Source organism: Erythranthe guttata, chromosome 2 (genome assembly GCF_056151865.1).
Source record: "Erythranthe guttata isolate IM_541 chromosome 2, IM_541, whole genome shotgun sequence".
In the NCBI taxonomy this organism is placed as follows: domain Eukaryota; kingdom Viridiplantae; phylum Streptophyta; class Magnoliopsida; order Lamiales; family Phrymaceae; genus Erythranthe; species Erythranthe guttata.
The window spans coordinates 2,712,650-2,733,573 of record NC_142534.1 but is presented as its reverse complement, the minus strand read 5'-3'; the positions used below and the strand labels follow the sequence as shown (position 1 = coordinate 2,733,573).

General features: G+C 35.3%; 3 protein-coding genes across 8 annotated transcripts; 2 read left to right on the top strand and 1 right to left on the bottom strand.

Annotated features, from left to right (window-relative positions):
• Positions 1-2,251: 2,251 nt before the first annotated feature.
• Positions 2,252-4,444, bottom strand: LOC105949625 (uncharacterized). The gene has a single exon (XM_012972934.2). The coding sequence runs from the start codon at positions 4,292-4,294 to the stop codon at positions 2,426-2,428; it is 1,869 nt and encodes a 622-aa protein (XP_012828388.2). The 5' UTR covers positions 4,295-4,444; the 3' UTR covers positions 2,252-2,425.
• A 3,591-nt stretch (positions 4,445-8,035) lies between these two features.
• On the top strand, positions 8,036-12,240 carry LOC105949626 (MADS-box protein SVP). Of its 5 annotated transcripts, none has more exons than XM_088824366.1 (9): positions 8,036-8,114; positions 8,533-8,739; positions 10,102-10,186; positions 10,285-10,346; positions 10,467-10,566; positions 10,675-10,716; positions 10,817-10,864; positions 10,972-11,102; positions 12,008-12,240. In XM_088824366.1, the coding sequence occupies exons 2-9, from the start codon at positions 8,558-8,560 to the stop codon at positions 12,030-12,032; spliced, it is 675 nt and encodes a 224-aa protein (XP_088680492.1). In that variant the 5' UTR covers positions 8,036-8,114; positions 8,533-8,557; the 3' UTR covers positions 12,033-12,240. The 5 variants fall into 5 exon arrangements, with proteins under 5 accessions (XP_088680492.1, XP_088680475.1, XP_012828389.2 ...); XM_088824349.1 differs by having other exon boundaries at positions 8,039-8,152; positions 8,548-8,739; positions 10,978-11,102; XM_012972935.2 differs by having other exon boundaries at positions 8,040-8,152; positions 8,548-8,739.
• Positions 12,241-13,367: 1,127 nt separating this feature from the next.
• Positions 13,368-20,258, top strand: LOC105949674 (Cysteine proteinases superfamily protein). Of its 2 annotated transcripts, none has more exons than XM_012972989.2 (15): positions 13,368-13,651; positions 14,525-14,754; positions 14,888-14,972; positions 15,078-15,127; positions 15,379-15,567; positions 15,665-15,740; positions 15,864-15,975; positions 16,366-16,506; positions 16,763-16,963; positions 17,047-17,102; positions 17,188-17,281; positions 18,040-18,130; positions 18,676-18,783; positions 19,141-19,479; positions 19,615-20,258. In XM_012972989.2, exons 1-15 carry the CDS (start codon positions 13,405-13,407, stop codon positions 19,933-19,935), a joined length of 2,340 nt encoding a protein of 779 aa, XP_012828443.2. In that variant the 5' UTR covers positions 13,368-13,404; the 3' UTR covers positions 19,936-20,258. The 2 variants fall into 2 exon arrangements, with proteins under 2 accessions (XP_012828443.2, XP_088680452.1); XM_088824326.1 differs by having other exon boundaries at positions 15,078-15,133.
• Positions 20,259-20,924: the final 666 nt, after the last annotated feature.

Genomic DNA, 20,924 nt, shown 5'->3' with positions numbered 1-20,924 from the left:
AAGCTAATCCCCTATCAAACTATATGCAATTTATACAAATAAATATTGCATTTTCATGAGAAATGTCATGTAGTATAGCACATATCATGCGGTTTATGATAAACTTATTCAAATAATTAACATATACGCTATCACTTTATTGCATTTAAGATAAAATTATTTGTATCATTAATGTAGATACACAAACATAATGAATAGTCATTAAAGCATATATATCGTATATGGTTTACCATGCTTCCACACATGAAAATTAAACTATCATGCAATAATCCACCATCATATCGTATAACATTATCAATTTATTGCACAAATTAGATATCTTATAATTAAAAAGCGTACCCGATAAATTATATGTTCGTCAATTCAAAATTTCGTGGGTAGCACCAAATCGTGTCAATATTATGGCAGTGCTGAATGATTTATTCATATCTCTTCCGTCTGAAGTCCGATTTTGTTGATTCAATATGATCCGAATAGTCAACAAAATTATCTACAAATTTTATGTTTCACGTTTTCTGAGATTATGACTGGATCATGATCAAATTAATCCTCGAAGTCGAAATAGGTGTGCTGTAAAAATGCACCTACAATGAAACCACAAAAATTATTAAATAATATTCATGAATCGCAAAATAATATATAACCTCATCATTATTCTTCGATTTCGTCTTCTTTCACCAAAGTTTCGTGCATTGGACATTGGTGAGGCGTTTAATATGCAATAAGTTGCATTGGTCACGAACGGTTGTATTTTACATGAAAAGTTGCATTGGCAGTTTTGGCACTATTTCGTGTTTTTATCATAACTCTTCCGTACGATCTCCGATTGTGAAGATTTAACATGTTCTCAAAAGCTAACTTGATTATATACAACTTTTGTGAAATGTTACTTTTCCATATTCGGACTTTAACAACTTCGAAAATGGGAAGGAACGTGGACTTCATGTTCTGCCCGAAAATGATTTTTTTTCTCCAATTTGACTTTTTAACTTCTTGATTTTTGGACTATCTTCTTCTACATCTCGTTTACCAACGTGTGTAGAAAACACAATTTACTAAATCACACAAAATTATTGTCTTAAGATTGTTGTTCCCAATACATAAAACGGGTAGTGATTTAGTAAAATGATGAAATAGATTAGTCGAAATACGAAAAGATTAGCCGATGCGAGAATACTATTTCGTGCTTACGGTTATTTGGCAATGGTCTCCCAAGATACAACGGCTAACTCGGCATATGAGCATTCAAAATCCCGAGTACAACGAACGTTACTTTGTATCTCAAACTCTCGAATCGAATATGGAAGAAAATATTCTACGAAGAACATTTCCGGACGAAAGGAAGAAGAATTCCATAGAACAAAATTATAGAATTGAATTAATTTTGATGTTGCTATTAAATCAAACATGTGGAATTTCTATTTATAAGTTTCCAATGGTTGTGATTAATGAACACAACCCTTAGAAAATTAAATAAGTGAAGAGGTGTGGCCACACCTCTTCATATTGTCAGACATATTTGATCAAAAAATATTTTTTTATTTATAGGTGCCAAAAAATATTTTTTTTATTTTCATTCAAAAAATAATTTTATTTTAATAAATAAAATTTCCAACGGTGTGTGTGTGTTGCACATTTTGTGTAAATCAAATGTAGAAAACTCCTCGGTGTATTTCACCGGGTGCTCCTCGGTGTATTTCACCGGGTGCAGCCATCTAGGAAACCGAGAGAGTTCAACCGTTTAACATTGCAATGAAAAAACACAAGCATAATGCACAAGTAAGAACTTTAAAAGAAACATAATAAATCACAGATGATCAAGATAGAAAGGACTAACATATAATTACATAAAACATTAAGCACCCGATTTTCGCATTGAAGTAACGGCAACATCACTCACCCGTTAATCGACGTATAACAATAATTATTGCTCTAGTTATAGTAAAAAAATTGTATCGCCAGAAAACGGAATAAATGCGCACAAAGAAGCACGTATCCTAACTTATAAAACCACACAACGACAAAGACTTGGTTCGATTTCAAAATCACTACAACTTACCATATAACTGCACCAAACATCAAGTAACACTCATAGCAACTACAAACGTAATCATAGAAGCATCGTAATACCTTCTCGTCGATTCTGTTAAGCTCATTCAATGTGGAAGTAATCTCAACCACACAACCGACAAATTATCGAAACAAATTAAAAAGCACATGCAAGAATATATATGCACTCAAACCAGACAAAAAAAAAACAAGCTGTTCTAACATAATAACATAATATCCAGCTTAAATCTACATAATTTACTACAATAAGCCAAAAATCACGTCAAACGATTAAGTTTTTTTACTACATTACCAGCCTCGGAAAGCTCAAAAAAGACACAAAAAAGGGGGTCTTACTTTTTTTTATTTTTTTCGATCAAGCCGCCTTGACGGCCTTGTCATCACCTACAGCGTTAAGAATCGGAAGACTGCTAAGAAATTCATCAAGACCCTCAAAGAAACCGATCCCTTCAATATTATCTTCCACGCCATGGCCCGGCCCGTTCCCTTCTTTCTTCCTCGGAGCAGATTCTTCAGCTTCATTACAGAACTCCACGTTCAAATCCAACTTCCCGGAACTCTTTACAACCCTACCAGGTTGCTTCCTGGACTCAAACGCCGCCTTAACGGGAATCTCCGCCCTGTCCGAAGACTCAACATGCTCATCTTGCGCTTTCGTATTCTTACCTTTATCGGCAATCTTCACATTTCTATTCGGCACACGTTTGGCCTTTTTCTTACCTTTCTTCCCTTTACCGTTGCGCCAGTCATCATCATCGGATTCGCTCGAAGAGGAAATTTCAAGAAAAGCATCGTCGTCGTCGTCGATATAAACCCTAGGAGGAGCCGGTTTCTTCTTACCATTTCGGGGGGAAGTGAACATAGGTGAGAATGGCGTCCAAGATGAAGAACCACCCTTGTTTTTCTCCCAATTCTCCATCGAATAACTCAACGGGAAAAACGCCCAGCAGCAAAAATACCCATCTTGGCCATCCACAACGGGCGGTGGTGAAGGTATCACCACCGCCTGAAACGCACTCTTGCAATTTTGACACCTCAAAGTGCAGTCGGTATATACCACAGGATATTCATACATGTAATAGCAATAAGGACAGGCGGTCCAGAAAGTCGACCCCTCCTCCTCATTCGCCCGTGAATCGGATATCTCCACCTCCTCCTCGTTTGCCGGTGAATCGAATCTCCCCACCTCCTCCTCCTCCTCCTCCAAATCTTCGTCCTCATCCATTGTCTCCACATCTACCGCATCCTCGATTGTCTCTCCAACATTCTCAATCGGGTTTTCGTTATGAATAGTTTTATTATCAATAACATTTGAGTGGTTTTCTTGGGGTTGTTCCTGTTGATTGTTCAATTGCTCCTGGTTTGGCTCAGAAGCAGAAGCAGAAGCAGAAGCTACATGACTAGTGAAAGGTGCAGAATAGCTTTCTTGTGCATGATTATTGAGAGGTGCAGGGTCCGATTTAGGATGAGAAACAGACCCGGACCCGAAAACGAAATTGGTACCCGAAGGGAAGCTCATGAAATTTTGGGGTTCTCGGGGCGGGTGGGTTGACCCGCTAATTGCGGGTCCGACTTGTGTGAAAGCATGTACCTGTTGAACTTGGGGAAAGGAATGCGACGGCGGCGGCTGGGTGGTGTTGCTCGAAGCACCACCGCCGAAGAAATTGAAGTTCTGCTGCAATGTCGGAATGGGGTCACTATAGGGGTTCGGTTGATGTTGCTGCTGCTGCTGCTGCGGCGGCGGCGGTGGCGGCGACGGACCAAAAATAAGCTCTGTGTCGTACAAGGATTTCCTGGAAGGGTCGGAGAGAAAAGACCAGGCATTGACGACGAGGTGGAAAGCTTGTTCGGCGAAGGGGAATCTGTTTTTCCTAGGGTTTAGGATGAGGGCGAGGCTGCGGTACTGGTCGTCGACGAGCGCGGCGTCGCGGCCCTGCTGCGGCGTGAGGCGGAGGATCGCGTACCAATCGTGCTGGTTGCTCGAGACCCTCCTGTCACCGGCGATGAGCGTGTCGGCGACGGCGAGAATCTCGTCGGCGGTGTGGGCGAGCGCGGGTTCGGAGTCGCGGGCGCGCGTGGCGAACGACTTGCTCCCGAGCAGGTCACGCGCCGACAGCAGCTGCTCCGCGATGGTCAGCCACCGCAGCGCCTCCGTGCGGGTGGCTGCCGCCGTGAAAAATGGGTGCTCCATTCGGTTTCCTTGGTAAACAAAGTGATTATCCATTTACTTCCAGACTGAAGAGCAACAAGGGCAGTGGAATTTGGGGGAGGTGGGTGGGGTTAGCCTGTTATATTACGAAAAAGGGCCTGCGTTTTGTGAGAGATGCCGAGGGTAATAATGGAATTTCACCCCAGGGGTGTGTATGTATGTATATGTGTAAGCATCACCACCGATAAATCAGTAATTATGTTTTCTGAGATAGTGACGTCGGAAAATAAAGAGTGACACGCAGTATTGAACGTTTTGCATTTAACACGTTTCATGGAACTACCATTTGACTTTCTTGCGACTTTTCCTCTAGTTTAATAAACTAACTACAATTAATTAATCATTATTAATCCATAAATTAATATTTTACTAAATTAATAACATGTTGATGATTTAATTTATAAAAGTTTAACTGTAAAACTTTTAAATCATGAATACAAAGTAATAGAAGTCACCAAGTTAAAATCCTAATTAATCACTGAATCTAAATATAAATTGACACCAATAATAAAGCTTCACGATTAAATAGAATTTACACCTCTAAAATATCACTTACCCTTTTGAAGTAACAAATGGAACATTTTCCCCCACCTATTTTTTTTTTTTTTTTTTTTTTTTTTTTTTTGAGAAAAACTTATTATACCCTTTCAATAATTAAATAAATCTTTTTAAATCAATTTTATTATTGTATAGGCCCTTATAATCTAAAGAGGCCCAAAATATAACAACCAAATAACGAATAGGCCCACAAAAGTCCATAAATAAATTAGGGCAAATTACAGTCAACTCTCTGAGATAAAATTAAATTACGAAAAAAACCCTTATGTTTGGGTGGTTACAATCATGCTCCCTTAATTATGTATTGTCTTACACGTCCACTTTTGCAATGTCAAATTTACCTATTAAAGCAAGTGGATTTTTGTAAGATAATACATAACTGATGAGGTGATTGTAATTACCTAAAGAAGATGAGTTTTTTCGTTTAATTTGATCTTAGCTTAGGAAGGTGCCGTAATTTGCCCAGTATATTACAAAATTTATCGGATACACGTCCCTGCATTACCTTTGGATTTTTATTTTTTTGTTAATTTAATTCTTTTTTGATACGTTCGAAATTAATTAAAAAATAAAATAAAATAGCACAGCTGGAGAATCGGGCCGAGGCCCAACTTATGAGTATGCAGACATTTAACTCGGTCGAACCGTATGGGCCTAGGCACAAACCTTGTAGTGCCTATAATATTTATAATAGTAAATAGCACTTAAAGCCTCTCGTTCCAATCTTTTGCAGATGACCCCCTGTTCTCGTAATATTATCAACCGCGTGAGTCAAATTTCAAGGGGGTCGTCTGCGAAAATAATCACCTTGACATTTGACACTGGCGTTTAAATCTAACAAAAAAAAGTAACGGAAATTTACCTCCATCAACCACGAATGGGTTTTGTGCTTACACTAAAAAGATAAGGAGTCATTTGAAATGCTATTTACTCTATTTATAATTAGAATTTGTAGTAATAAAATGTATAGTTTGAATAGAAATTAGTAGGTAATGTAATAAAGTTGGTGTATGAAAATACGCAATAGATATTCTTGCAGAGATTTTGTAATAAGTGAAACATAAATTAAAAAAGAAAAAAAAAAGGAAAAAGAAAAAAGGGGGAATAATTCCCAAAATCGTAGTCCACAAATTGGTTGTGTCCGTACAAGAATTGAAGACAGTGGGGAAAACAAACATAACACAATTATCCACCCACAGTTTTTATCCGCTGTCACGCGCCCCCACCCCATCCCTTTTCCGTACGGCCTAGTGGAAACAACTCAATTACAATTTACACATACATATATTATAATAATATAAAAACCAATAAAATGTTTTATCTGAAAAGATTTTTGTTTTAGAATATAAGAAAAGAGATATTCAGAGTTTGAAATTGAATTTATACTTCTGACTGAAATTACTTTTCTGCCCTTAAAGCCTTTGAGTTAATCTTTTACTTAATTGGTTGTATGTTGTTTTTCCACGTCATCTTAAAATAGCCCACTTATCGTAAAATTGCAGAGTCTTATATTACTTTAAAATCGATCAAAGTCGTTTTGAGATATAATTTGATCATATATATGGTTATGTTTGATGTTTTATCAATTAATTAACTTGCACCAAGGGCGAAATCCCTCGCCCCAGGGCCCCCATCCCTTGGCCCGACAAGGATTGATGGAGGAATGTAAATCATGGTAACTCAACGGCCCGTTAAGGTAGCGGACCCGGACCTGGTGCCCACAAGGAACCAATCTCATTGGTTCACCGCGCACAAGCAGGCGATATTGAATGCGTAATTACATAGAAAGTTGTCGAAAGCTGAAGTCTTTAAACGAAGTCTTCAGTTGTGGCTCTTACTTGAAATCCTATGCAGAAGTCCTTATTTGAATTCGTAAGCCTGGGAGATAAGCATATGTAAACTAAAGGTTGATTCGGTTGAAATCCCTATCAAGTTATAGTTAGCTGATATGTACGACGAATTCAAAGAATCTCACAAAATTCAATCGGATGAAAAATAGCATAATAACAATAACTTAGATTAATGACCTAGTGGGCTTTATCGTTAATTTTACGAGATTACTGTAGTCCATTAATTACATGAATTATGCGTTTGGGCCCTCATTTGTGGTCCGATGTTAAGAATAATTGATGAGTTATCGGGACGGCCCAAATAGGTACACCAATATTTCATTTACCAATGATCTTTCTGGTTGACATTTCATAATGAATTGTTAAAGTCGAGCCAAAAACGTATTAGTAATTTAGTACTAACATGGCCGGTCCCGGTTTCGAGAGGTTTAATGTAGAAGTTGAAAAATACAGACACGAAGTTTAAGTTTATTACATTTTTGAATTGCAAAAATGTCAACACACAGTAACCTGTTGGTAAGTACCTTACACCAATAATCTAATTGGTCATGGGTTCGAGACATCAGGAGGGTAGAATCATCGGCTCCATAATTATATTGTAATATAATGAACGGAACTGGCTAGGAGAGTCGCATTTCTCGAGACAGTTAATGAATCAGTTTATAATATGCTATACTAACCGATGAACACATCGTAGATCTTTACCATTTATATACACACAACAAACACACACACATACGGTAAATGGCTAGGAGAGTCGCAGCATTTCTCGGGACAGTTAATGAATCAGTTTATAATATGTTATACTAACCGATGAAACACATCGTAAATCTTTACCATTTATATACACACAACAAACACACACACATTGATGTGTGTAGATCAGCCTACACCGAATGTAGCATAAAAGTAACCGGTCCATGTAATGCATGACCACTCACAAACCGATTCAAGAATCAAGGTCAACGAATATCTATGGTCAACATACTGATTCCGAGTCTAGTCACGGGTTAAATCGGTCCGTAGTCAAATAACCCATTTCTCTCGCTCGAGAAATAACCCATGCATGTATTCAAGTGGCAATGGGTTACCCTATTTCTATATATATATAATAATAAAATAAAATGTCAAGGGTTACCACTTGGGTGCTATTCTTTTATTAATTTTTTTTAATTTTAATTGTAGCTCCTCAAAAGGAAAGTCCTAATTGGAGGAAAAATAAAGCTCTCTTATCGAAGTCCCAGAAAGGCAATTTCAAGAAATTGAACTCTATTTTATTTATTTATTTATATACCAGTCAGCCTCACCCCCTGCCCCCCCCCCCACCCCCCACCCCCACCCCCAATAGGCAATTTCCCAATTGCTGCTTTTAGCTCATTTTTATGTGCTGCAGCTCAGATTTGTGTGTCTTGCTTTCTCTCTCTAGGGTTGGCTTTTCTTTCTCTCTCTCTCTCTCTTCTGCAGGCAGTGATGTCATTTCTTCCCCGAAGTAGCAAAATGAAACCCAGTTTATAAAGCTTTGTTTTTATGTATAATTAGTATTTATTATCCTCTTCTAAGTTCTACCCCTCCCCAGACCCCCCACCCCCACCCCCTCACTGCCATTTCTAATTTTTAGAAAAAGATTCTTTCTTGGTTTTGGTTTCTTTGATTCCTTTTTTTTTGGGAAGAAGGGTTTCTTCTGCTCTGAGATTGTGCGTTTTGTACTTGAAGATATATTGTTTTGTTTAATTTTATCAAAAACCCATATCTCAAATCTCTCTCTCTCTCTCCCTCTCTATCTATCTCTCTCTATCTTTCTCTCTATAATAATAATAATAGTGGTGGGTTTTTTACAAGTTGCAGTGTTGTGGTGGTGGGTGTTGAAGAAATGGTGAGGCAAAAGATTCAGATCAAGAAGATAGATAACTTGACAGCGAGGCAAGTGACCTTTTCAAAGAGGAGAAGAGGGCTTTTCAAGAAAGCTCAAGAACTCTCCACTCTTTGCGATGCCGATATTGCCCTCATCGTTTTCTCCGCCACCGGCAAACTCTTTGACTATTCCAGCTCAAGGTCCTCCCTCTCTCCCTCTCTCTCTCTCTCTCTCTCTCTCTCTCTCTCTCTCTCTCTCTCTCTCTCTCTCTCTCTCTCTCTCTCTCTCTCTCTCTCTCTCTCTCTCTCTCTCTTATCCATTATCATATGATGTTGCCTTGCCTGCGTACGATTATAAATTCAAGAACCAAAGAGAAAAAAAATGTAATCTTGATCTTTTAATATATATGGGAAGAAATATGTATATATATGTCTGTACTGTATATGAAACGTAGCCTCGATTTGTGTTTTTTCCAAAAAAAGAATCTTGATTTATGCTTATTGGGGAGGAAAAAAATACTTTTTTTTTTTTTCTTAATTTTTAATTTTTAATTTTTATTTCTTATCAAATCAATTAAATTATATCTGAGTAATTGTTGTGTGTGATTTTATGGTGTAGTTGAGGTCCCAAGTCACTGTCCTCTTACCTGCTATTTCGTACCTTCTGTCTTCTCATCTTCACCATAATTTATTAAGGGGGCCTCATTTTTTTTTATTTTCCAGAAAATTAGTTATAAGAAAGGAAAAATAAATGAATATTTTTTGAGTATTTGAGGATAATTTTATTACATTTCCACTTGTGTGTGACAGTTCATATTTTTGTGTGTGTATGTATTTTGTGTTTGTGTTTGTGTATGTGTCTGTGTCTGTGTCTGTGTGTTATATGTATTGCTAATGAGGAAAAACAAATGGTGTTTTAGAGTTAATGACAATATTATGTATGCATGTTAATTAAATCTCTATAATACAATTGACTAATTCCAAGTGTTTTAGATTATGGATGGAATAAAATTTTATTTAACAGTTTATAGTGTACAAATAAGTTTATAAAAGATTGATTTAATACTCTATAAATTATAATGATTCATTTATATATAATCAAAATAAACATGTCGGATTATTTTTATGATTTAAAAACTAAAATTATACATATATACATGATACAGATATACATAAATAATCAAATATATCCAACATTTTGTTATTCACATGCTTTTATTATTTTGAAATAACAGTGGTGTATTAAATTTTTAGAAAAGACCATATGTTTCGATATATCTTAAACGATAATCGAGTTTAGTGTGTAGTCCTAAAAGGCCAAATTTACTTGATCTCGAGTTCAGGATCGGAACTCAGCCGTGTATAATTTTTTGGCAGGTCTGGTCTTGATTTTTTTTTAATTGTTATTATTTTTAAAGATTACGAGGACTTTTTATAATTTTTCTTCATAGCGAGGTCTGGAATAAAGCTTGACAATTATTTCGTTTATTTTCAAGAAGTTGAACATATAGAAGTTACTAAAATATTCGTAATCCACATTTGGTTTTCTTGTGGTTTCTGAAGCATGATGGAACTCATTCAAAGGCATAACGTGCAATCGGAAAAGTCCAATAAATTACTCGGTAATACACAGCACCTCCATATTCAGGTAACGGAAATGATCGATATGGAGAAAAAAAACGAACGAGCTTATGTTTGCATGCAGGTCACAATTTAAATTTTATTTAATTTAATTTAATTTTTTAGACTGCTAGTAGCAACCATGCAGTGCTCAGCAAGGAACTTGCGGACCGAACTACCGAGCTAAAGTACGTATAATTATATATATAGATCACCGTATAAACATTCATCAAAATGTGGATTATTCCGTGTTTTAATACTTACTAGAAAATCGCAAATTAAACGAAACAATTTTAAATTCTTTTTAGGCAACTTATGGGAGAAGAGCTTCAAGAACTTGGCCTGAATGAATTGATGAAGGTAGAGAAATTAGTGGAGGCGGGATTAAGCCGTGTCGGGAAAATTAAGGTTTATTAATTTTTGCTGATTTTTTTTTTTTTAATTTTCGGTTATTTATTAATTCTGCTGAATATTCGATAGCAAAAATTCTAATTAAATATTTCCCTTCTTATATAGAACGACAAGCTTTTGAATGACATCAGCAAGATGAAGACAAGGGCAAGTTTCGAAATCTTGAAAAAAATCATCACGCGTTTCTACTAATTGTCCGATTCTTGAAATAATTAATTAAGTTGACAAAATAAAAATAAAAATGCAGGAATTAGAACTAATGGAAGAAAATGAATGGTTGAAACAGCAAGTTGAGGTAGGGTTTCCTTTTTTTTTTTTCTTTTTTTTTTTTTTTGTATCGGCATTCATCAATCTCGATTTTTATATATAGTACGTATTTAGATATAAGTGAATGAATTGTAGATGCAGAAACCTGGATGTACGAGAAATACAACGGAACAAGGAAATTCGGCGGAGTCTATCACTATTTGTCAAAGCTTAGTCCCTTGTCTTGAGGCGGACAAAAGCTTTTCGGATACTTCTCTCAGGCTCGGGTATGTATGTATGTATGTACGTATGTATGTATGTATGTATGTATGTATGTATGTATGTATGTATGTGTGTGTGCGTTCTTTAAATTAATTTATTTTAATATTAATTACGACAGGCATGCATGTCTAAAGAACATTACTTAAACCTAGTCTTGAATTGCAGATGGAGTACATTACTACTGATATTGAGGGCTTATATTATATGATTTATGCATATATCGAATCTGATGATTATTCGTAAATTAAGAGGGCGTTTGGCTAAGCTTATAAGCTGTTATAAAGAGTTTATAAGTTGTTTAAAAGCTTATAAGCTCTTCCAAAATGTTTGGTAGTTTTTTCTGAAAAAAATCTTATAAATAAAAAATAGGTTGCTTGAGAGTAAATAAGATATATATTTTATACAAAATACCTCTACCCAAACACTTTATAACATCATTATCCAAACACTTTAAAAATTAATTTTAAAAATAAGACGTAACAACTTATCAATAAAAATAACTTATCAGATGTAAGAGCTTATCAGCTGTTAGAATAAGTTTAGCCAAATGATCCCTTGATCCAGTTGATATACGATGATATCTTGGCTAGGTTACCATTTCTAACTTTGCATATTGAGATTAAACTAACTTGGACATCGATTTTTTTATACGAGATTGGCCTACAACCGAACCCAAGATCATATGAGATTCTTTCGTATTTAGAATTTGGGATGATGTAATTTTTGTAATATTCTTATGTGTGAAACTGGGTGTTATTTATTCATCTTTTAATTTTTTGTTTTCGATTTTTTCCCCTTTTGCCTTGTTTTTCGATCGAAATTCATAGGCGTAAAACTCAACTCTAAACCTCTCATAATAATTTGGTGTATTTATTGTTGAGTCCTCAATCTAATGTGTATGATCTTGCAGCTTACCTTCATCCAACGGTCACTGAAGAGAGGAGAAAGGCAGTTCATGAGAAGAAATGGGTTTTCATCCCCCCTTTAATTTAATTTACTATATATATATATATAAGTTAATTCATAGTTTTTTTTTTCTCTCTCAAAATGAAAATAAAAATGTGCCTTATAATGTGACCTTATAACTTGTAATTGTACTAAATTTACGTCGTTTGTGTATGTTATTATCATCGATTTTTGTGAGATTTGGAATTCAAGCGTCTCATAGATGCACAATCGGTGAGATGCATAGGGGGGTCTTTAACATTTGATTTATACGCAACTAGCAATTCTTCCCGTGTGATGCACGAGGATAACATTGCAAAATGGAAGATTTTTTTTTTTTTTTTTTTAAATATGATTATTTAATTGTATTAAAAAGTAAATTACACGATATTAAAATAATTAGTTGTGAACCAGACAAGAAGAAAATAAATTAGCGAGAGAAAAATACTTAAAATAATTTTTTTCATTCTTAAGATAATTAAAAAGATTTTTTGCTTCATTCTTATGATAATTAATATAAAAAAATGCGTAAGAGAGAGGAGAGAGAAATAGAGAGATTTACAAAGAAATTGCGAAAATTAGAAAAAAAATGAAAAAACGCTACCAAAGCGAAACACAAATATAAGTGTAATTATTTAGTTAATTAGGGTTAATCTCCCCAATCAAACGAGGCCTTGGTATATAATATGACAAGAAAATTTTACAACTTTGGTTGATATAAGTGGTAGAGTACCATGTACCCCAGTATCATATAAAGAATAACAATTAATGATAATTAATGATATGAATTTTTTTCATTACCATAAGCTTAAGTTACGCTTAGTACACAGTAATAGTCATAAAACTACGGTAGCCCTACTAATGGTCATAATATGGTATTGAAAATTGTATAATTAATATAGTTTTGAAATTCTAAAATACTCTCTCTGTTCCACAATAACTGTCTCTTTTTTAAAATATTTTTATTCCATATTATCTGTCACTTTATATTTCCAATACTGGATTAAATACATTTTTCCTGTTTTAACCTTATTAATGAAATTCTATTCATTAATTTTCTCATATAAATTATTAAATATTAAAGATTATTTTAGTCATTTTTATATGATTTTTCTAAAATCAAGATATATTTATTGAGTTTCTTAATTTTGTGAAAAGTGAAAAGTGACAATTATTTATAATATTTTTTTTTTGATAGTTAGTGTGAAACGGAGGTGTAATAAAAATAACTCATTTGTTTTTGTCAATTAATGTAAATAACTATATTTAGAGGGTGTCAAATGTAATAAACCCCAAATAAGTTTCCCACTATAAGCTGATAAGCAATTTAAAGTTTCCCATTATCAAATTTCACTGATCGCAATGGGGAAGAGAAGAAACGCCAAGGGCAAAAATTACAGCGGCGGTGATGGTAATTCCACAAGCAGCAATAGCTATGGCGGCAGCAGTAGCAACAACGATAAACTCTCGGCGTTCGATTTCAACGACGAGGATTTGCGCGTCGAGCAGGAAGCCAGCAAAACCCTCGTCAAATACGGTATTAAAAGCCTCGGCAAGAAACTCGCGCAGAATCGTGAACCCGTTGATAAATACGTTTTTCTCGAGTTTTGTAAGTCCATAATCCCCTGATCAGTTGTAGTATTGTGTTTTATTTGACGTTAAACAATGGAATACTGCTTGTTCTGTGATTCTGTTATCCTTTGGGAACACTGCTTGTAATTGTATGCTTGCAATAATGTTGTTATAGTGATGGGGATTTGCTTACTGTTACGTCGTGAAAAAAATCGTTGCTGTTTTACCGGAGACTCGAAAAAATTGGGTTGGAATTTGAATTTGGTGTTTGTGTTTTTGAAAATGTTTGGGTTTTATATTTATCGAAACTCGATGTGCGTTTCTCTCGGAGCGAAATTGGTTTAACTTTCTGATAGAGGGGTGATTCGAATTAAGGTTTCTTCTATATGTGGAATCTGTGAATGGTAATTTGTTTCGGTTGTTGGACACCGATACGTGATTATGCTATTCTATGTAGTTTTATTGATTTAAATTGTTAAATAAGACTTACCAAGACTGTGAAAAAGATTCGGGGATAGTTGAATGTATCCTATCTCCTGGACAGAAGTTAAGCCCTATTTTCTCTACATATTGCTTAATCGAAAACAATGTAGAAATTTATATGGTTTAGGTTGGATGATTGAGAGTTCTTGATGCCAAATGGTATGATGAAGTCTAGAAGGGATAGGGTATTTATTAAGATTATTTGCAAATAACTTGTTATCAATATTTTTTTTATATTCAAATCCTAGTACAAACGGGAAAGTAGGGGAGAGGTAAGATTTGGCCCTCTGACCTTGACTCTAACAATCAAGGGCAGATACCAACTCTGTTAATGAGGGTTGTTAACTTCGTCTCGAATTCTAGTCACCTGTCGAGTTCAAAGTAGTGCTTAGTCCATCTGATGAATACTTCATGAACAATTTTACAGTTGCGCAAGGACCCACTCAACAAAAGGATTCTGGGAAAGGCAAATCAGATGTTCATGTTACTGATTGTGACTTGCAAGATAGAATATCTGGGACCGATATCAGCATTTCATCTGGTTCTTTGAACTGTGAATCACGTCCCTTTTCCTTCTCAAAACGTCAGCCATCTGGAGCAAAAACCTGCGCAGCAGGAAGAAGAAAACCAGGAGGCTACGCAGCTGGCAAGAAGCATGTAATACAGTTCAAATAGCATTCTCACTTTGTCTCTTCATGTATTTGACTTCTGAGATCTTTTTTGCGTTACAGATCGATCCATTGACTTTATATATCCCACTGCGATTCATTTTTACTTTTTTTGTATGCAGAACAAGGCATTGTATGTAGATTCCGATGAAGATAGAATAACAGAGTTGAGATTAAGTTCTTCTTTCGATCTAGCAGATAATGATGGTTATTTCCTTATCATATAAGAAACAAATTTCATAGTTGTTATGGTGATATATTTAGATCTCGTTTCCATTTTGTCAATTTATGCGTTTCTTGGCTCCTTTTCAGGTCCATTGGAGGAACAATCATCAGAGCATGATGCCAATGATAATGACTGTGTTAGTGTATGGCTGCAAAGTAACTTATGTTAGTTAAAGGATGTGGAGTATATACACAACTGAAATTTTGAAACCACAAGTCTTCCTTTTATTTTCCTTACGTTATCTACAATAGAAATATCACTTAATTGATATAGTATTACAAGTATGTATGTGAATCTGTTCTTCGTTATGTATGATCTCTCTCTCTAGACACACACAAGGGATACATTTGTTCTTAATTTATGTATCTTTAACGTTTTGTTTTGCAGGAAAAAGTGGTGGTTCTTGCTCCCTATTATGTTAAATACGGGAACATGCATTATAAAAGTTGTATCCTGACTTTTTCTCAGAGGTGCATCAGACTGGAGGGGTCACCCCTTCATAAGAAAAAGAGGCCTTATTGTCTTGAATGGCCGACCTTTGATATTTTGAAAATTGAGCATCAACAATGTGAAAGTGTGAGTGCAGTTGATCTCCCACATGCACTTTTACCTGATACCCATGTTGATGAGAAATATAGATTTAACAATATTATTCCTGAACTTCTGAACTTAGGTTAAAGCCAATATTGTGAATCTACAATTTCAATCGAAGGTCATAAATGTTGATGAAACAGGGAATGCGGATTCAGGTTTTGCACTGTAAATTTGTCATTGATTTTTTCAGTGGATTCACTTCTCCACCTTTTGTCTATCAGTACATGGAATGAGTTGGTTTTCAACTTAGGGTTAAGTTTTTTCCCTACTGGGTGCAGGTAGTGTGGAACTGGAGTTTGTTGTTCTTGATGATCTACATTGGTCCGAGAAACAAGAAAACATTAAATCATTGGATCTAAAATACAACGCTGCTTGGAAGACCATTATAAGGTAAATTGCTTGTTGGTAGAATACATATTTCTTTCTCTGGAAGCACTATCCTTATTTGGTTATACTGTCAATATTGGGGAATCAGATTAGTTTGTCTTAAAAAAACGCTGCTCCCTAAGATCACTATCGAAGATAAATACAAATTTCATGTTATCTTTCAAAAAAAATGAGAAGTCACTGTGTTGGATCAGGGTTAAAAGGGAGGGAGATAAAATAGAAGCTGTGTATCAATGAATCAACAATTAGGTTTAGATTCTGGGAGAAATGGAAAAGACGGTTAGATTTAGATGAAAGAGAAATTATAACTGACTATGTCATATCTTTGTCTTCAGGTTTTTCTCTTGATATAAATCAATTTTAATTTTTAAATATTTGTCATTCAAATTTCAGTGAGTGTTCTTTTAAAGATTCCTTTGAAGACATAATATATCCAGATGGCGATCCTGATGCTGTCTTCTTAAGTAAAAGAGATATTGAGCTATTGCAGCCAAGGACTTTCATAAACGATACTATAATTGACTTCTATATCAAGTAAGTTTACAGTCTGCTTAACAAAAATCCTCCTTTCCATACTTTATTAGTATTGGTTGATAATCCTCATTTTCCTAATTCTTCGATACTCATCTTGGGATGTGGATAGTAACTAGTTTCAAGTGTGAACCAATTGTCCATGATTATTATGTCTCTCCTATTGTTTTGCAGCATAGTTGCAGATTTCAAACGTAGCATAACTTCTGAGTTTATTAAATCAAACGTAGCATAACTGAAATATGTAGTCGAATGGCAGATACCTTGTAACCAAAATCAAACCAGGGGAGCAGCACAGGTTCCATTTTTTCAACACATTTTTCTTCCAGAAGCTTGTGAATGTGAATCGAGATTTATATAGAGATTGCGAAGGAAGAGATGTTTTTGGATGTGTTCGTAAATGGACAAGGAATGTCAACATTTTTGAAAAGGATTACATATTTATACCTGTAAATTTCAGGTAAGAAATACTGTTATGGACCTTCCAAGATGTATATATATCTATGTTGGTTTTCTAAGGTTGTTGTTTCCCTCTTTTTGTAGCCTGCATTGGAGTTTGATTGTTATATGCCATCCTGGGGAAGTTGCTAATTTACGAGGCATATCTCTTCACGTAATCCTTTTCATTTTCTTTAGTTAGTGGTTGCTACTTTCTCTGCTTGACATTTGGATATCATTGTACAGACAAAAGCGTGGATGCCTCATCTAAGGGGCCGTGTATTTTACACATGGATTCTATCAGAGGAAGCCATAAAGGGTTTGAGGATCTTATTAGAAGGTAAGCTGTTGGTTTGATGCTCTAGACAAGCCCGTGTCATTTCCAAGAAAATGGAAACCACCCACAGTCCTACTATTGTTTATTTCACGTTAACGGAAAAATTTCTCTTCATCTTGTCTGGCCAAATCGTAGTTATTTGTAGCACAAGTGGTCTATGTTTGCTACTAGACTTCTTTACACTCCAAAGGTAGTAATTGTGAGGATAATTTATTTTCACAATTGCCGTGTGATTAGTTGGGGTTTGGCTAGATTCAGCCCAATATAGAATTTCCCCTTAATTTAATCCAGGAACCTTGACTTGGAAATTTTTGGTGGTCATGGTTAATTAGCAAGGGTATGAAGTGTAATTTCCAGAACCCATATATAGAAATAGTTGGACTTTTAGATACTATCAAATATCTGTAATCATTGAATACATTCACAATGTGCATGTTTTCAATTATTAGTTAACTGGAACGTGTAGTGAGTGCTATTACTAAAATCTGTTGTTTCAGTAAAGGAGAGCATCGATGGAAATAAATTCATCACGTTTTCTCTCCTGTGGTTAATGTAATGATTTTCTTCAAGTTAATCTTGAATTATCGGTTTACCCAAAATTCGCTCTTATATGATTATTTTTCTCCAAGTACCACTTTCTATAAACTTTCACCCTTTTTTGCTTGTGGATTCTTGGTTAGGTTTATCTAGCATCAGCAAAAGAGATTGACACATTAAACAACAACCCCACTCTCAACTTCTTTTCTTATGTTAAAATATAGTTATTTATCAGAAGAATGGAAAGAGCGGGGGAATAGGCATGAAGAAGATATTGCCACAAAGTTCTTGAATTTGGATTTTATCATGCTTCAGGTTCTATTACTCAGCCTAACTCCATCTTTATTACTTTTTTCCAGATAACTTGTCTTGCATTAAATTGAATAAACACTGGATGATGTTTCCGATATTGAGCAGTAATTGACGGCATGGAGACATTTTCAATATGCCTTGACACAGAGGCAAATGAGGTCTAAATGTTACAGTTTGGAAAATTAACCAATTTTGTTTTTTGTCGAACGGATAATGTAACATCAATTTATCTTCCGTCGGATGTCAATATAGTTTACTTGAAATAGATTTGAGGGGTGGTTGGGAGGCTAAGTCATGTGAAACGAAGTTTAATTTTGAGGTCAAAAAGCGGGAATTGAGTTAAATTGTGAAGAATACAGACTGGAAAGATTTTAATGTAAATGTGCATGTGAAACTTGCTAAAAAGCAACCAGATACTGTGATGCATCCTAGTTGTGCCGGTCATCATTATTTAATTGCAGATTACCGTTACCCATCCCCTCTCATTACACAAGGCAATTTTGTTGGTTGTAATTTTTTTTCCTTCCTTTCTGGTTGTTTTGTTTCAGTTGCCACAACAAGAAAACTGGTTCGACTGTGGCCTTTTTTTGCTTCATTATGCTGAACTTTTTCTGGAGCAGGCGTCAAACCTCAGTGCAACTAAATATCTTGACTTTGTAAGTTGTTCATCTCTTCTGGTACTTTGGACATAGATCAGGGGAAAATTGAATTTGTAAAATGATTCCTGCATTAAGTGATCTCCGACCAGTTGATTCTATTTTCGGAGTAGCTTTATTGGGATTAGTGTGGTCACTGTTCGTTCATTTTATAGTTCTCCTGGTCAATGAGTCAATAACGATTTAAAGCAATACCTGCATTATTTTGACTAAAATACGACCTCTGTTTACATTAGACCTTTATATTGTTATAGCATCGAACATTCATGTACATTTTCCATATTTATGGTATTACCACTGTATGTTCAACAATATGTTTTAAGTATATTTATTACCAAAAGTTCTCTCTCTCTGCAGCTTAATGAGGATTGGTTCTTTCCTGCCGAGGTTTCTCTCAAAAAACGCGACCATATCAGAAAACTGATTCATAGAATAGTCGAAGACAATGCTCTGAACGATCCTCCGACCACTCGTGACAAATGTTATCAAAGTGGTACAGACGAGGACGACAGTGGTGTAAAGTTTGTTCATCAAACTGTTGCAAAAGATCAATTATGTCTTGGTATCAATTTAAACTCGTGTGATGACCTCGAAAATTTAATTGAGAAGAGAAATATTGACGAGTCAGTCATTATCGAAAATGTTCAGCCGTTGATGCCAGATAATCAGTTCAACACCATGAGTTTGCCGATCAAGGTAAACCCTCACAAACAAGCATTTATATTTCTATTTTCCATGCATAGAAAACTCGGATAGAGCAAAATATGCTCAAAGTTTGACTATACATAATTTTCAAACCATTTCATTTCTTGATTGTTATATCTCGAACAGGAGATACTCGACACATCAAGCAAACACGAAACTGAGAAACTAAGGCCTTCACGGTATTATAGCCTTCGTAGTTCAAGGAGAGAAGAAATAAAGAAGGTTGTTTCGGAGGAAGCTTCTAGAACTTGTTCTGGCGAGTCGAGTGTTGTAATTGATGTGCAGAATGAGGAGAATCGTGTTTGTGATACTCAAGTAAAGTACGAGAATTCTTCAATGTCGAGTGAGGATCTTTCGGCATGTGTTGTTGAGGATTCCGAAGAAGAAAGTGAGATGGAAATAGCCACCATCAGAAAGACTAGTAGGAGGAGGAGATCGATTCGATGACCAGTTCGTCTCATTGTGTAAGGAGGAAATTATGCAAATCTTGGGAGGGTATAGTAGTCATGATATGTGCAGGACCATATTTTGAGAGGGGTTTAGTCACTATATATAAAAAATCATCCGTTCTTATATATATATATATATATATATATATATATATATATATATATATATATATATATATATATATATATATATATGTATATGTAATATATTTTGTGTATAGCTGTCATTTTGGCGTGGTGTAATATATAGCTTTAGCAACCGCCTATCTGGCATTTTGATGTGGATCTTTGTTCTAGTAATGAATTTGGTGACATCCAAAATCTAGGAGTTCAATATCAAAATTGATAACCTCTTTGCAACATTCATCTGCTTGTCAATTAAAAAAAAAAAAAACCTTGTACCAACCAACTAGATTAACATGAACTAATCTTGATATTATTACGGGAATTGCTTTTTGCGGTTTGAAAATTGCTATTTGCGATTTATAATAAAATCCCCCAAAAAAATATTTTATTTTACTAAAACCCCAAAACTTCCCAAAAAAATTCAAAAACCCTCCCAAAACGCGTGAAAGCCCAACTTGAGCGCCCATTCATGCACGCCCAAGTTGGGCGTGCAAGCTGCATTTGGGCGCCCAGTGCAATTTTTTTTTTTTTTTTTTTAAATGTTCGAACGCCCAAAATGGGCGCCCAAGGTTCGTACACGCCTTGGGCGCCCATCTTGGGCGTTCGAACATTTTTTTGCGAAAAACAAAAGCCCTACAAATCGATTTGTAGGGCTTTTTAACATGAAATTGGTTCCGTAATCGACCTACCCAATGCATATTACACGTAAAAGAGTCGAAATTACATCAAAACGAAGCCCAACCCTTCTTCAAGCTTGATTTCGAAATTTCAATTTTTTTTTCTTTTTTTTGCTATTTGCAGTTTTGGGAGGTTTTTGGATATTTTTAAAAGTTTTGGGGGGTTTTGTTATAAACCGCGAAT